The sequence below is a fragment of the Nomascus leucogenys genome, chromosome 5 (assembly GCF_006542625.1).
Source record: "Nomascus leucogenys isolate Asia chromosome 5, Asia_NLE_v1, whole genome shotgun sequence".
Classification (NCBI taxonomy): Eukaryota; Metazoa; Chordata; class Mammalia; order Primates; family Hylobatidae; genus Nomascus; species Nomascus leucogenys.
In genome coordinates this window covers 139725530-139740783 of record NC_044385.1, presented here as the reverse complement: position 1 = coordinate 139740783, position 15254 = coordinate 139725530, and the positions used below count along the sequence as shown (strand labels likewise).

General features: G+C 54.9%; 1 protein-coding gene across 4 annotated transcripts in view; it reads right to left on the bottom strand.

Annotated features, from left to right (window-relative positions):
• TFDP1 (transcription factor Dp-1) overlaps positions 1-13449 on the bottom strand; it is a 59724-nt gene extending 46275 nt beyond the window's left edge. For 2 of the 4 annotated variants that reach the window (XM_030813740.1, XM_030813743.1), the window contains exons 1-2: positions 13131-13346; positions 12187-12262 (exon numbers count right to left, since the gene is read on the bottom strand). In XM_030813740.1, coding sequence (XP_030669600.1) covers positions 12187-12198 — 12 coding nt within the window. In that variant the 5' untranslated portion in view covers positions 12199-12262; positions 13131-13346. Of the gene's footprint in view, positions 1-12186; positions 12263-12597; positions 12855-13130 lie in introns of those variants that run through there. The other 2 variants (XM_030813741.1, XM_030813742.1) reach the window with 2 other exon arrangements.
• Positions 13450-15254: the final 1805 nt, after the last annotated feature.

Below are 15254 nucleotides of genomic sequence, written 5' to 3'. Positions count from 1 at the left end.
ACACGTGAGTTCATTTATTTAAAATTCCGTACTGTACATGTGTATTTAAACACACACATCCAGGTCATCCCCACAAACAATCACCAAAAAGCCTTAACAACAGAGCCCCATGACTGTCATTTCAGATGACTGCTTACTTTCTGACAGCTTTCTGCACCACTCAGTTTTTAAATAAACTTTCCATTTTCATAATTGAACAAAGCAGTAAGTCGATTTCATTTTCTAAACTAAGGGAAAAGCCGCACACCTAACGAGATCCACCCAGGGGTGACAAGCTGCAGGTAAGGGTGGGGCCCAACATCACCCTAAAAAAGAGTCAGAGGAAGCTGGCGACCCTAAGTGGACAGAGGGACGGCGGCCACAGAACCACAGTGCAAGCCATGCAGGGGCAGAGAACGCCTCCTCCCAGCCCCACGCAACTTAAATGACCAGGAAAGGGGGACGCAGACTCCACCCAGGAGGGCAACACGAACCCCAGGTCCTCAGGGGACAACCTGGAGCCACCAGGCAGGGGAAGCTGAAGAGCGAGGAGGTAAGTTCACATACAATGCAAGTCACAGGAGGGCAGGTTAGGGAGGTGGGGTTGTGCTTCGGGGGCACCAGAACCTTCAGGAAACCAGTGGATTCTGAAGCCCCAGCAGGCACAGAGGGTGGGACCCATCCACTCACAAGCGGACACCTGGAAGGTAGGCACCCAGCATCCCTCTCCCAGGAGAGGCTGCTCTAATCTATATAATCTATAATCAGACTTTCAGCCACCACTCTAAAGCCTGCTTTTCCAGCAGAAAAACACCAAATGATACTCTAGTCTACAGCAGGCACAAATGCAAAACTGCCTGGAAAACCCATCCATCAGTCCCACAGCCGTTAAACAGGTGCTTGCATCCTGACTCCTGCTGTCTTCGAGGCGGGCTGCACCGGGTTGTGCAGTATGAACCTGGCAGGCACGGTTTTCCAGGGCTGGGGTGGTGGGGAGTAGAGGGACCAGAGGGGGACTTGGCCAGGCACCCGCAAGTGGCTCCCAACACAGTTGGATTCCGCACTCTTGATGACGACTCACCTGAAATGTCGGCGGCTCCACTCCCTTTTCTTATGAAGTCACTGCTGTGTTTGAACACCTCGTACCCGCAGCCCTCCTGGAAGCCGCAGCCCGCAGGGGAGGCCTGCTGCCTGGGAGACTCCACCTCTCCCGTTTCTGGCCACCCGCCATCCCCTCAATCATTCTAAACAGTTTCCAGGGCAAGCCAGGGCCCCTCTGTGCAACGCTGGGGCAGAGGCAGGGGCCGCAGAGTCCCCAACGTGTCTGGATGCTGGCTCCTGAGCTCAGAGCCCTCACACTGGGCACATGGCAATGGCTGTCCCTCCAGCTCTGATCAGATCAGCCCCTCGTGGCTGGGAGGAGGTCTTACACAGCACCCAGGCCTATGAGGTGCTCCTAATTTCGTCAAAGCCTTATGTTCACTCTTTTGAATCCATCCAAGTTCAGCCAGGACGGGGCAAGCAGCTGACGCCCTCCTTTCTCCCTCACTGCCCTGTAGGGAGGGCGGCTGGCCACCCACATGGGACAGGCGAGCACACAGAGGCCAGGGGTCCCCACCTGAGGTGGCAGCGCTAGCAAGGTCCAGCCGTGCAGGCCCCCAGGACCCCTGCCTCACACAGCTTCCTCCACAACACGTCACACGGTCCCGGTGGGAAAATGCTCCCGAGGAAATGCAGCACATGCTGCCAGACACAGCGACGGGGTCCGGGCCTGGGGCCTCAGGGAAGAGCCGCCCCACAGCCCTCACCCGAGTATACCGCCAGCCTGTAGGAGGTAGAGACCATCTCCATTCATCTATTTATTTATCATATCAGCTAACTTTAAAATTAACAATATGTTAATCTAATTTCTCTTCTGGAAAAGTTTTTACATTATACTCTTTTCCCTTTTAGAAAGAATTTACATTTCCATTTTAACAAAAACCAAGTCATCCAAGGACAGAGTGAGCCACCAGCACTCTCAGAAACCCTCCTCCAGGGTGGCCTGGGGTCAGAATGGAGCAGCAACCCTGGCCAGACAGGGGGTGTCCAGAGGGCCCAGGACACCCAACCTGACAATGGTGCTGGGCAGGCACCAGAGCCGCAGCAGACTCAGGTGCGGGGTTTGACGCCCACCCACAAGGATGCACAGTGAGGCAAGCTCAGGACAGGCTGGGGCGAGGGGACGCACATCGTCCTCACCAGCAGCCTTTCTGTCCCAACAGTGAGCAAAGACAGGGCTCCAGGGAACAAATGCCCAAAAACACGAAGCAGGGCTTCCAGGATCAGCGTCCACGTGTGATAAATGCCACTGGAACCACAGCCTGGGATGGGGGACAAATGCTGAGGACACGAACCGGCATCAAGATCAACCCCACGCTGACCACCTTCATCCCCTTCCACCCCAGAATAGGATTTGGTCTGGCCACTCCAATGGGAACTGCTTTTCCATTTGTTAGAGAAAAAAGAGGTTAAGTCCAGGCAAAAGTCATCGTGGCTAGCCGACTCCACCGCCGGCCTGAAGAGCTCCCAGACATGGAACCTACAGACCAGGTTTCCAGTTCTGTGGCTGCACACCCCGTGAGCTGTCGAATGTGTGACTCCTCCTCTCCAACCTGGCCACGCTGGGGGAGGGGACACCCAGGGTCTCCCGAAGCAAGGGGAACCCCTCATCCACAGCCAGCTCAACTCGGGCTACCGGGATGACACCGAGGCAGACATCTGTCCTCCATGCTGTATCCTTCCAGATAAGGCCTCTAAGCTTAAAAACGACTCCGGGAGTCAAAGGATGCCCTAAAGCAGGAATGGCCTCCAGGAGTCAATAACTGGGTAAGAGGTATGACCTCAAACTCAGGCACGAAAACAAGGCCAGAGGCTGAACTCCCACCACGGTCATCTCCCTCTTCATCCTGTTCCCTGCAAAACACAATTCAGGTTCTATCAACAGTGGTGACATGAGATATTTTCATTCAAGCCCTGATTTTTCTTAAAGTCAAAAGAAATAGTAGAGTCTAAAATAAGTCCCATACAAATTACTCCAAGCCATTAATACTTTCAAGGAGAGGAAGTAAGTGACTACACAGCAGCCAAAAAGCCTGACGGCTACACCTTACACTGTGCTGAAAGCGACCTGACAGTACATCTCAAAGACCAGCGTCTGCACTCACAGACATGCACGCACACAGGCAGTCTCACCTTCAGTTCATCCTAAGACTCATCCTGGATTTGTGCAAATTTGGGAAGATTTAACCGGAAACCACTAGAATCCCCAACCACAGGGGAGTGGGTAATTACTGAGGCACATCCACACAGCAGGAAGAGCACTCCTAACTCCGCCGCCTCTCCCGTAAAGCGCCAGGCTGACAGGACTCTCTCGGACAGATCCACATGTGTCTCAGACTCAGCCTTGCTCATTCCAGACACCCCTCTATACCAGCGGCACTGTTATCAGCAACCTGGGAAAACTGCAAACAACCCAGGAGGCTGCACTCTGTGTCCTGAGATGTCTTTTATGTTCTTCACTCAATCTACAGAAATCAAAACCCAGTATGGTGGGCGTGTCTCGAAGGGGTGGCCCACTCTCCAAGAAGGGGCGTTCAGTCCAGAGCCAAGAGATGTGGGGACCAGATGCACATCTGTTTGAATGTAAAATGAAGTGTTTAGGTACAGCATCTTTTTTTAAATTATTTCCCACGTTAACCCACTTTTTCAGTAACTGACAGCTGCTAAAAACATGGTAGAAAAAAAAACTGACCAGAGAAAACACTGACAATATACTGAGGTGAAAAGATTAGAAACAGAAGGTGCAGTACATTCCCATCTTGGAAAAGCTGCCTTTATTACACACGGCTAAATAGAAATCCAACGGGCATATGCTACGAAACCCTAACAATTCGGCTCACATATGAATGTGACTTCATTTTCTTCTTTTTGCTTTCCTAGAATTTTTCCAAATTTTCTGCAACTAAGATTACTTTTATAATCAGACGAAATATTACTTGAACTTGAACTTTTTTTAGTAAGTCATATTCTTTTCTTGTGGAAAGTCTACTTAATGGATACAATTAAAAAGCAACTGTGACAGAAAAGCCCGCTGGTGCAGCAACCAGCACACGCAGGTCACTCAGTAACACAAGGATTCCATGTCCACTGTGAACGGGCGGCACCCACAGCCCAAGCCTGGGCACAGCTGAGGACCAGCACACAGGACACCTGTCACCTGGGCAGGGCTGAGGACCCGCGTACACCACACCTGTCACCTGGGCAGGGCTGAGGACCCGCGTACACCACACCTGTCACCTGGACAGGGCTGAGGACCCGCATACAGCACATCTGTCACCTGGGCAGGGCTGAGGACCACGACACACCACACCTGTCACCTGGGCACAGCTGAGGACCAGCACACAGGACACCTGTCACCTGGGCAGGGCTGAGGACCCGCGTACACCACACCTGTCACCTGTACAGGGCTGAGGACCACGACACACCACACCTGTCACCTGGGCAGGGCTGAGGACCCGCATACAGCACATCTGTCACCTGGGCAGGGCTGAGGACCAACGCACAGCACACCTGTCACCTGGGCAGGGCTGAGGACCCGCACGCACCACACCTGACACCTGGGCAGGGCTGAGGACCCGCATACAGCACATCTGTCACCTGGGCAGAGCTGAGGACCAACACACAGCACACCTGTCACCTGGGCAGGGCTGAGGACCCGCGTACACCACACCTGTCACCTGGACAGGGCTGAGGACCACGACACACCACACCTGTCACCTGGGCAGGGCTGAGGACCCGCATACAGCACATCTGTCACCTGGGCAGGGCTGAGGACCAACACACAGCACACCTGTCACCTGGGCAGGGCTGAGGACCAACGCACAGCACACCTGTCACCTGGGCAGGGCTGAGGACCCACACGCACCACACCTGACACCTGGGTATGGCTGAGGACCCGCATACAGCACATCTGTCACCTGGGCAGGGCTGAGGACCAACACACAGCACACCTGTCACCTGGGCAGGGCTGAGGACCCACAGACACCACAACTGTCTCCTGGGCAGGGCTGAGGACCAGCATACGCCACACCTGTCACCTGGGCAGGGCTGAGGACCCACAGACACACCTGTCACCTGGACAGGGCTGAGGACCTGTGCGTACCACAACTGTCTCCTGGGCATGGCTAAGGACCAGCACACACCACACCTGTCACCTGGGCAGGGCTGAGGACCAGCATACGCCACACCCGTCACCTGGGCAGGAGGGGAGGGCCAGGGACGTGTTGGCAATACTGGATTCTGGGCTGACCCATTCAGGTTTCTGACCCTCTCCTGCTTCCCCATCCACTGGAGCAGATCACACTGTCTCTTTTCCTCAGACCCAGTGACGCGATGTTATTGAACAGGAGACCAGGGTGCACAGGGCAAGCACCTGTGTTAAAACATACTGTATCTCAAAGCCACAGGGGACACACAAGTTTCACTCATCAGACCAGAATCCCTTAGAAACTGGACCATGTGAAAACAGGATTCACAGCCGGGCGCGGTGGCTCACGCCTGTAACCCCAGCACTCTGGGAGGCCGAGGTAGGCGGATCACCTGAGGTCGGGAGTTCGAGACCAGCCTGACCAACATGAAGGAACCCTGTCTCTACTAAAAATACAAAAAATTAGCAGGGTATGGTGGCGCATGCCTGTAATCCCAGCTACTTGGGAGGCTGAGGTCGGAGAATCGCTTGAACCCAGGAGGCAGAGGTTGCGGTGAGCCAAGATCACACCATTGCACTCCAGCCTGGGCAACAAGAGCGAAACTGTCTCAAACAAACAAACAAACAAACAAACAGGATTCACATAAAAGACTCTAACGGGAAGAGGCAGATACAACTCTTCATCCTTGAGTCTCAAAATTACCTGCAGCACATGTGAATAGCGCCCGTGAACTGCGCGACAACTTAAAAGCCATAGTCCATGTCCCCACAGGAGCCCTGAGGCGGAGTCGGGATGCTGCGGGAATCTCAGCCAGCCAGGAAAAAGGTACAAAGGGCAGACGCTTTTCCAGGCCTGGGCTACGCACAAAGATACAGACGGCAGTGCATGGCCAGTACCCGAACAACCAGAGTCATGTGAGTAAGAAGATGCCGGGGGGATGAGGGGTCCTCTAATTCAGCCAACGCTGACACCCGCCCTTCCCCCCGCAGATCCATCCCCACAGGTAGTCTAGGCCACCTGCTGCTGCCAGGCCTCCTCTCTGAGCAAAACTTGACAAATCTAATCTCTTATGACAAACAGCAGAAAGCCACACTGTAAGTCAAGCTAAATATCAGCTGCAAATCTGGATTTTCTAATTGTTCTACAACAAAATATTTTTTAACGTAAATACCAAGAAGGAAAAGTTTTTAACATCCCCTAAAGAGCACCTAACAGTTCTACTGCAAATCAAGCTGTGCACCAAAGGTAAGGTTTCCAATTCTTACACAGTGAACTCCAGACATTGTTTCCAAATACCAAAAGTAAAGAGCTAACAAAGAGCTGATTATGTAGGAAAAAAGAAATCCTTTTTTACTTTTTGAATTTTAGATCAGATGTTCCTATAATACCTCTTTTAAAGCATTTTTAGGGGCAAAACTTTTTTCTTTTTTTTTTGAGACGAAGTCTTGCTCTTGTCACCCAGGCTAGAGTGCAATGGCATGATCTCGGCTCACTGCAACCTCCGCCTCCCGGGTTTAAGCAATTCTCCTCCTCAGCCTCACGAGTAGCTGAGATTACAGGCGCCCGCCACCACGCCCGGCTAATTTTGTATGTTTAGTAGAGACAGGGTTTCGCCATGTTGGCCAGACTGGTTTCGAACTCCTGACCTCAGGTGATCCGCCCGCCTTGGCCTCCGGGATTACAGGCATGAGCCACCGCACCTGACAGGGACAAAACTTTTAATTAACCTGTAATTTTTTTTTTTTTTTTTTTTTGAGACGGAGTCTCGCTCTGTCGCCCAGGCTGGAGTGCAGTGGCGCAATCTCGGCTCGCTTCAAGCTCCGCCTCCTGAGTTCACACCATTCTCCTGCCTCAGCCTCCCCAGTAGCTGGGACTACAGACGCCCGGCTAATTTTTTGTATTTTTAGTGGAGATGGGGTTTCACCCTGTTAGCCAGGATGGTCTCAATCTTCTGACCTTGTGATCCAACTGCCTTGGCCTCCCAAAGTGCTGGGATTACAGGCGTGAGCCACTGCGCCTGGCCCAACCTATAATTTTCTAATTTTTAATATTCCTTCAGTTTCTCTAACCTCATCCTATGTAGAAAAAAAATCCTGAAATATGAAAAGACTGTTGTAAAAACAAGCACATCATCATAGATTTCTTCAACACATAAACCTGAGGGGGCTAAACTGACAACTTCTTAACCTCAACTGTGAAGTTGTTTCTTTATGAGGACAAAAGGCCTGAGTCGCTGAATCCTGTTCCCAGAACTCACTTCTTCAAGCACTGAAGGAAACAGCAGTCTGTTGCGGCATCAGGTTCACCTCTTCAGGCCTGAACTTCACCGTCCAGGTCTGTAAAAGGACACCTGGTGGCAGACCCTTAGAGGAGCTCATTGGTCCCCTCTTGGCATTAGCAGGGCCTCATGACAGCATCACTCAGGCGCCTCCATGGTGAGGCGCACACAGTTCTCTTTGGTCCCCAGCTCTCACTTTCAGGATTTCCCCAAAAACTCACAGGACACAAACAGGCACCACAGAACGGCTTTCACAACCAAGGCACCTGAATGCCAGGCAGTGACATCCACAGCCACGTTCTCTGCACAGGGAGCTGACCAGGACCAAGTCCCCGCACAGCCCAAGGGCAAGTTCAGATTCCCTGCATCTTTACCAACGGCAGGAGGAGCTTGGAGAGGCAAACAGGACCCCGGAAACAGCCCCACACAGGCTACGTCCCCATGTCTCACAGCAAAAGCATCCCTGTAATGTTTGATGAATTCCTCATCTGCCCGCCTTCCCAGTTACAAACCTTCAAGACACTGGACAATCGTGTGTGACGATAGGATCTTCCGAGGTGGGGAGAGGAGAGGCACAGCTCTGCCTGATCCCACCAAGGGTCACGCTGCCTGGGCAGGCAGGAAACTTGGCCACAGGCCGAGATGCCAGTGCCAGGCCCCACTCCCTCACCCAAGGGCCCTGCCAGCCCAGCTCTAGAACGACTTGAGCCCCTGCAGCTGGACTGACTCGTGACAAGGGCCTGTCCGACTCTACAGGAGGCGCCAAAGCACCTTCCAAGACTGAATCTGAGGACGGGTCCGAGCACCACCCGTCCCTGCAATGGGAGCCCACAGATCCGCGGGTCACAGCCACCCCACTCAGGAACCAGAGGACAGCCTCTCTAGGCCCTGAGGGGGAGGGCCTGAGATGTTTCAAGGACAGTTCAGAAACTCAAAAGAGTCCGTACGGACCTCCCAGGGTGTCTCCAAACTTAAGACAGGACTGCGCCCAAGGCTATCACAGACAGGGTGGGCCAGGCATGGAAACAGACAGTCCCCACAGCCAGGAAATGCTCCCCAAATTGCCAAGAGCAGCCCATAATCTTGATAATAAATTTCTGTAAGTGACCCATGCTATGCCAGCGCTCCTGCCAGGCAAGACCAGGGCTCAGTTCCCGGCACCAGCCAGGTGGCTGTACGGCAGCTGACTCCTGTTCTCCACATTCTCCCACTTAACGGAGTATAAAGAGAAATATTCCATTTGAATTTACCATTTTAATTCAAATAAGTAAAATAAAATAAAAAGTCCCTGAGCAAGAGAGCAGAAACCTCATCCTTCTCATCATTTCTCCAGCTGGGCCCACTCAAGGAACACCAAAGGCAGCCACCTTCTAGGCTGTTTCCTCCTCCTGTGACCCTGCATCACCCACTCCAGCACCGCCAGTCACTCTCCACCCACAACACCATCACCACACTCTCTCTCCTCCAGTCTACCACCATCACCACTCACTCTCCACCCACAACACTACCATCACCACACTCACTCTCTACCAACTCCACCATCACCACTCTCCACCCACAACACCATCACCACTCACTCTCCATCCCATCTACCATCACCACTTACTCTCCACTCACACCATCACTACTCACTCTCCATCATTCCACCACCACACACTCTCCCCCAACCTACATCACCACTCACTCCCCACTCACAACACCATCACCACTCACTCTCCACCTACAACACCATCACCATTCACTTTCCACCCACTCCAACACCACCACACTCACTCTCCGAGTCCACTACCACTCACTCTCCACCTACTGCACCATCACTGATCACTGTCCTCACTGCTCCACAGTCATTTCCTACCCACTCCGCAAACTTCCCAGAGTACCTCTCTCCTCCCTCGTGTGTAGTCCTTGCCATGCAGACCTTCACACCCACTACCTGTCAACTGCTGTTCAAAGATGACACCCCCAGAGGACTGACCTCACCCTCTTCTTTCTGCCCCTCACTCACATGGAGCCATTTGTGGCCTTTTCCCACCTGCTTGTCTCCCTGTGCCCTACTTGAGGTTGGAAGCTCCGGAGTTGTTTTTCTCTTGTGTTCTCTCCAGAACCTTCCAGCCTCAGGTCCTGGGTGGCCTTGTTTCTCCTCCTCCATGTTGACTACCAGGGCCTAGCTCCAGCTCCCTGCATCCTGTGGCCCCTCATGGCCCTCTACAGGGCTCCTAGAAGCTGGAGGCCTGCCTCCTTCAACCCAAGTGGCACAGCTTTCCCCCAGCATAAGGGCTTTTGACGTACACCTGTGGTTTTACTGCAGTACCAGTGCTTTCGAAAACCTAACTGGTGGGCTGGACACCGTGGCTCATGCCTGTAATCCCAGTACTTTGGGAGGCCGAGGTAGGTGGATCACCTGAGGTCAGGAGTTCAAGACAAGCCTGGCCAACATGGTGAAACCCCATGTCTACTAACAAAAAATTAGCTGGGTGTGGTGGCGCGCCTGTAACCCCAGCTATTCGGGAGGCTGAGGAGAATTGCTTGAACCCAGAAGGCCAAAGTCACAGTGAGCCGAGATCATGCCATTGCACTCTAGCCTGGGCAACAAGAGCAAAACTCCATCTCAAAAAAACAAAACAAAACAAAAAAAAACACCTAACTGGTTATCGATCTTCCCTTCCGCAAAAGCCGCCAGCATCATCTTTTCAAAACTCAAATGTCACACCTCTACTTAAAAGAGTTAGCTAGGCCGGGCACGGTGGCTCACACCTGTAAGGCGGGTGGATTATTGAGGTCAGTAGCTCAAGACCAGCCTGGCCAACATGGTGAAACCCCATCTCTACTAAAAATACAAAAAAATTTGCCAGGCATGCTGGCACACGCCTGTAATCCCAGCTTCTTGGGAGGCTGAGGCGGGAGGATTGCTTAAACCCAGGAGGCAGAGGTTGCAGTGAGCCAAGATCGCGCCACTGCACTCCAGCTTGGGAGACAGAGCGTGACTCTGTCTCAAAAAAAAAAAAAAAAAAGAGCTAGCGAAAACATCAAATTCCTTGACTTGTTCACAACCTCACTTTCCAGCCAGACCCAGCACTCCTGGCCACTCCCAGGCGTTGAGCAGGGAAGGCCTCACCAGCTGTAGGATCCTACTCTCCTCCCAGCGCCAACCCCCAACTCAGATCACAATCCCTGAGTGCAAGGTGAACCCCCAGCCCCTGTGCCTATGCAGCCCCTGACAAATGCTGCGTCTCAGGTGCCCACACTGGATGGAGCATTCAGGGTCCTGCAGGGCCCGACCACCTTTCTGTATGCCCCCTACCCTCAGCCTCACACTGCATGCTGCTCACAGACAGTGCCAATGAAATCAAGGGGGAATGAAAGAGGGCCCCGGAGACACTATCCATTATGTATCAAAGCGTGTTTGAGAACCATCGAGGAAACCACACAGGAAACCACACAACACCAGAAGCGTGCTCTAACCGAGGCCCTGGGCCCAGCTCCTCACCGTGAGGAGACATAATGAACATGGCTGCGCGCTGAGCACATGCCCACATCTGGCATTCTGAGTGCATGCACGCACGAGGTCAGGGCATGGTACGGACAAGCACGGTGGAGAGGATAAAAGTAGCCTTGCAGCACACCCAGATATGACTTCAAAAACCCCACACTGGGTCCACCTGGGTGCTCATACGCCCTCTCTAAAGCAGACCCCAGTGCTTGAAGGCAGGGATGACGTCTGACATGCCTGGTCGCAGGTCAGGGAGGGCAGACACCCCAAAAGGCCTCGCAGGTACCACTGAAACCTCTGTGCTAATGGAGAGGGCTCCACACTCTGGATGCATTTTCGCTACAGATGTACCTCAGGCAGAGGCAGCATATGCCGCCTGTTTCCAACTCTGCAGTAAGTAGGTAAACACATCAACAGCCCCTTTCACTCAGTTACGGAGCGATGAGCGGTGGGAAACACTAAAGAATCCAGCTGGTGTTTCAGTGACTGACATTACCAAGCACGGTGCACCCTAAAGAACTGCACACCAATAAAATAGACTAAATTTCTGGCCTTAAAAGCCTCTTTCCCCACACAAGTTTAAAAATTTTTCAAAATATTCTATAGTTTCATGACAACTACAAAGCAGGCTAAGTAGCATTTTTTACCAGATTTCACAAATCACGAAATCTCATCCTTCTGAGAAAAAAAAGTGGCCAAAACAAGTGCTTAGCTCTTAGTCCACCCAAGTGGAATTAACTTCCTCTGTAGGAAGACAGGTGCCAGCAGGTGGCTACAGCCTGAGCCCTGAGCCTGGCCCCCGTCCAGCGTCTCATGTGGAAGCCCCCACAAGAAATGCAGGATTCGCTGCGGTGCTGCAACACCCTCCACCTCAATTTAATTAAGGCGTTTATTTAAAATTATCAATTAACACAGTCGGTAAAGATAAGGAAAAAGTCAGAAGGCACCACCCCATCACCACCCAACTGCACAGTGTGGTATCCAAGGCCACAATTTGCGGGTGGTGAGCGCAGCATCAGAGATCAGATCCTTCCATCTTTCACCTTCATCCCGCTTCAGACGCTTTAAAAGTCTGAAAGTAAACACTACTGTAGCTTATGTGTTGTCATTCTGAAATAAAGGCAGAGAGAACTACAAAGAATTTAGTGCGAGGCAAACATTCGTGTGCAGCATGAAGCAAACATACTTACATCTTTTGCCATGTTACCAGATCCGGGAAATCAATGCTACAAATGTTCGCCTTCCCAGAGAAGAAAAATGATTTTTCTGGTAAAAACAAAAGTAAGGAAAAACAAGAAATAAGTAAGAATGAAAAAAGTTTAAAAAATAACACATCTCAAAGGAAACGTGGACCTTCCTTCCCAAAGGCACCCTCCATCCTGAGAGCGGAGCTGGCCAAACCGACTCCCACACTCAGGATTTTAGTCGCCTCGCCAGACGGAAATGCCCCCTGCGGAAAAGTGGCCCGCGGGCCCGCAGGGTCACCACCACGACCCCCAGGTCCCCGACGGCCCGCCCAGCGGCCGAGGGTGGGGCCGAGCCCCGGCAGCCAGGGCGCAGCGCCTCCCTCCCGCCGCTGCAGGGGGGGCCCCACCACCCACCTGGGCGCAGCCCCGGGGTCCCGGCGCAACGTGCAGGCTCGCGGCGTCCACCCCAGACCCCGGCGGCGCCCGCCCGGCTGACCGGTAACTCTGACAGGTGGGCTTCCGGGGTCCGCGCCGCGCGCCTGTCACTAGGCCTCGGGCCGCCTCCGCACGAGGCGCCTCCCGCGCGCGCCGGAACCGGGTCCCCGCGGGCCGCCGTGGGGCGGCCTCCCCTCCCCCGCCCTGCGCGCTCCGGCAGACCCTGGCCCCAGCCCCGGCCCCGGCCCCACCTCCAGCGCGGGGCGCGGGCGCTGCTGTCGGCCAGGAGGGCCGGGCCCGGGACCCCCGCCCCGCGGTCACCTGGGGAGCCCCCACCAGCGCCGAGCGCGCGGGGTCCCCGAGGCACAGGAGCGCGCAGGGCGCAGGAGGCCGCGGGTCGGGGCCGCGCGGCGCCTACACGCGGCCGGGGCACGGAATGGGGTGGCCGGGGGTCCCGCCCGCACCCCCGGCCCCCACCCGCGGCTCCCGCGGCATCCCCTGCCCGCCCGCACCTGGCTGCCCGGTCCGGCCGCGCGGGCGGGGACGCGGAGAGGGCGCGGTGCGGGGCGCGGGGCGGCGCGGGGAGGCGCGGGCGGGGGCCGGGCCGGGCGGTCCCGGCCGTGGCGGGGTCCCTGCCCTGGGCCGAGCGGCGCCGGGACGCGGGGCTCACCCTGGCCGAGCGTCGGGCCGGCGTGACGTGCGCGCGGCGCGGTGACGTGGGCGGCGGCGGGCCCGCTCCGCGCAGCGCGCCTGCGCGCCTTTTCGCGCCTTCGGCGCCCTCCTCCTCCTCCTCTGCTGCTCCTCGGTCTCCCGCTCCTCCCGCCAGTGCTGCGCGCCCTGGGAGAGCGGGGAGGGGCTGTGCGCGCGTGTCCGTGTGTGCGCGTGCGCGTGCGGAGATGGAGCCGGGGCCTGCGCCAGGACGGGCAGTGCGCGCGCGCGGCGTGCGCTCGGAGGCCAAGGGGCTGCGTCTGTGCGCGCCTGTGACGGTGTGTGTCCGGAGAGAGAGGTGGCCGGCTGTGTGCAAGAGTGTGTGTGCACATGGGGGAGCGAGGCCGGCTATTTGCACGAGTGTGTGTGCATGTAGGGGAGCGGGGGCTGGTGTGTGCACGTGGGGGAGTGGGGCCGGCTGTGTGCAAGAGTGTGTGTGCACGTGGGGGAGCAGGGACTAGTGTGTGCACTAGTGTGTGTGCATGTGAGGGAGCGGGGACTGGTGTGTGCGCTGGTGTGTGTGCGCATGGGGCAGCAGGTAGGGGGCCGAGTATGTCAGGATGTGTGAGTGTGTGCAGGGAGCAGAGAGTGCCGGCTGTGTGCACGAGTGTGTGGGGGGGAGCAGGGACTAGTGTGTGCAGGGAGCAGAGAGTGCCGGCTGTGTGCACGAGTGTGTGGGGGGGAGCAGGGACTAGTGTGTGCAGGTGTGTGTGCACTTGGAAGAGCGGGGCCGGGTGTGTGCTTGAGTGTGTGTGCGCACAGAGGAGAGCCAGCTGTGTGCGCGCCTGTATGCACGGAGGAGAAGGGGCCGCTTGTGTGCACGAGTGTGTGTGTACATAAAGGGCCGACTGTGTGTGGGGCTGTGCATGTATGGAGAGCAGGTGTGTGCATAGACGTGTGTATGTGGACACATGGAGGAGAGCAGGTGTGTTGCGTGCGTGGCACAGAGGCCACTGCCTCTGCTGGAGCTGGTGGCCTCCAAACCCAAGACGGGCCTCCGCCCAGATTCCCAACAATTCTGGGCGTCCTTGGTGCCCGCTGGAGGCAGCCTGGCCCGGGACTCGGGAGGGAAAGCAGGGACAGGAAAACTCCAGAAACAGTTTCACTGCAAGGTGAGCCTGGTGGTCCCCGAGTCTTGGAGACTTAATCCACCCTGGAGGGCCCCTCCGCTAGGGCCAGGCCCGAGCACCCTAGCCAAGGGCGGGCTAGGCCAGAGAAGAGTCCGAAGTTCAGGGCCACAGCAGGCGGCAGAGGATGGTGCATGCCGAGGTTAAGGAAGGTCTACAGAGGACTTGAGGAGCTGACCAAAGGCCTCTCTGCCTGTGCGGTGTATTATTACTTGACAGCCCACTTTGCACGTTTTATGCTGATTTTGGCCACTCCTGCCCCTCAGGCAAGGCCACACCCCCTAAAGCTCTGGTCACCTGGCTTAAACTGCTTATAAATTAGCACCCGTTTCTTCTTCAAAGACTATCAGAAACTCTCACTTTCTGCGAGCTGGTTCACACAAATAGATACTTAGAGAACACTGATGTTCCTCAAATGGCCCTATCTTCCTAGGTCCGTTCCTTCTGTTTCACAGGAATTCTTTATGTGTTCCTAAATTTCAGTATTTGAGCCCTGATGGCAACAGTGACACCCTCCTGGCCTCTGGGGACTTCTCCCTGAGACCTGGGGGCTCCAGTTAGGAGGATACACACGTACGGTCCAGGATTGGGGTCTTAAATGTCTTCCCCACAAATTCAGGATTCTGATAATTCAACAATGTTTATATGGTTGATAACTAATATTATTCAAAGAAATTTCTGCACAAAAATCACTGTACTGAGATACTCCCAACGCGCATGAGGCGCTGCAGCAATGAATGCTCTCAGGGCTCTGTGTGGCTTCGGAAAAGGGCAGAAAGTTACTCCCTTTTTCCTCTCCAT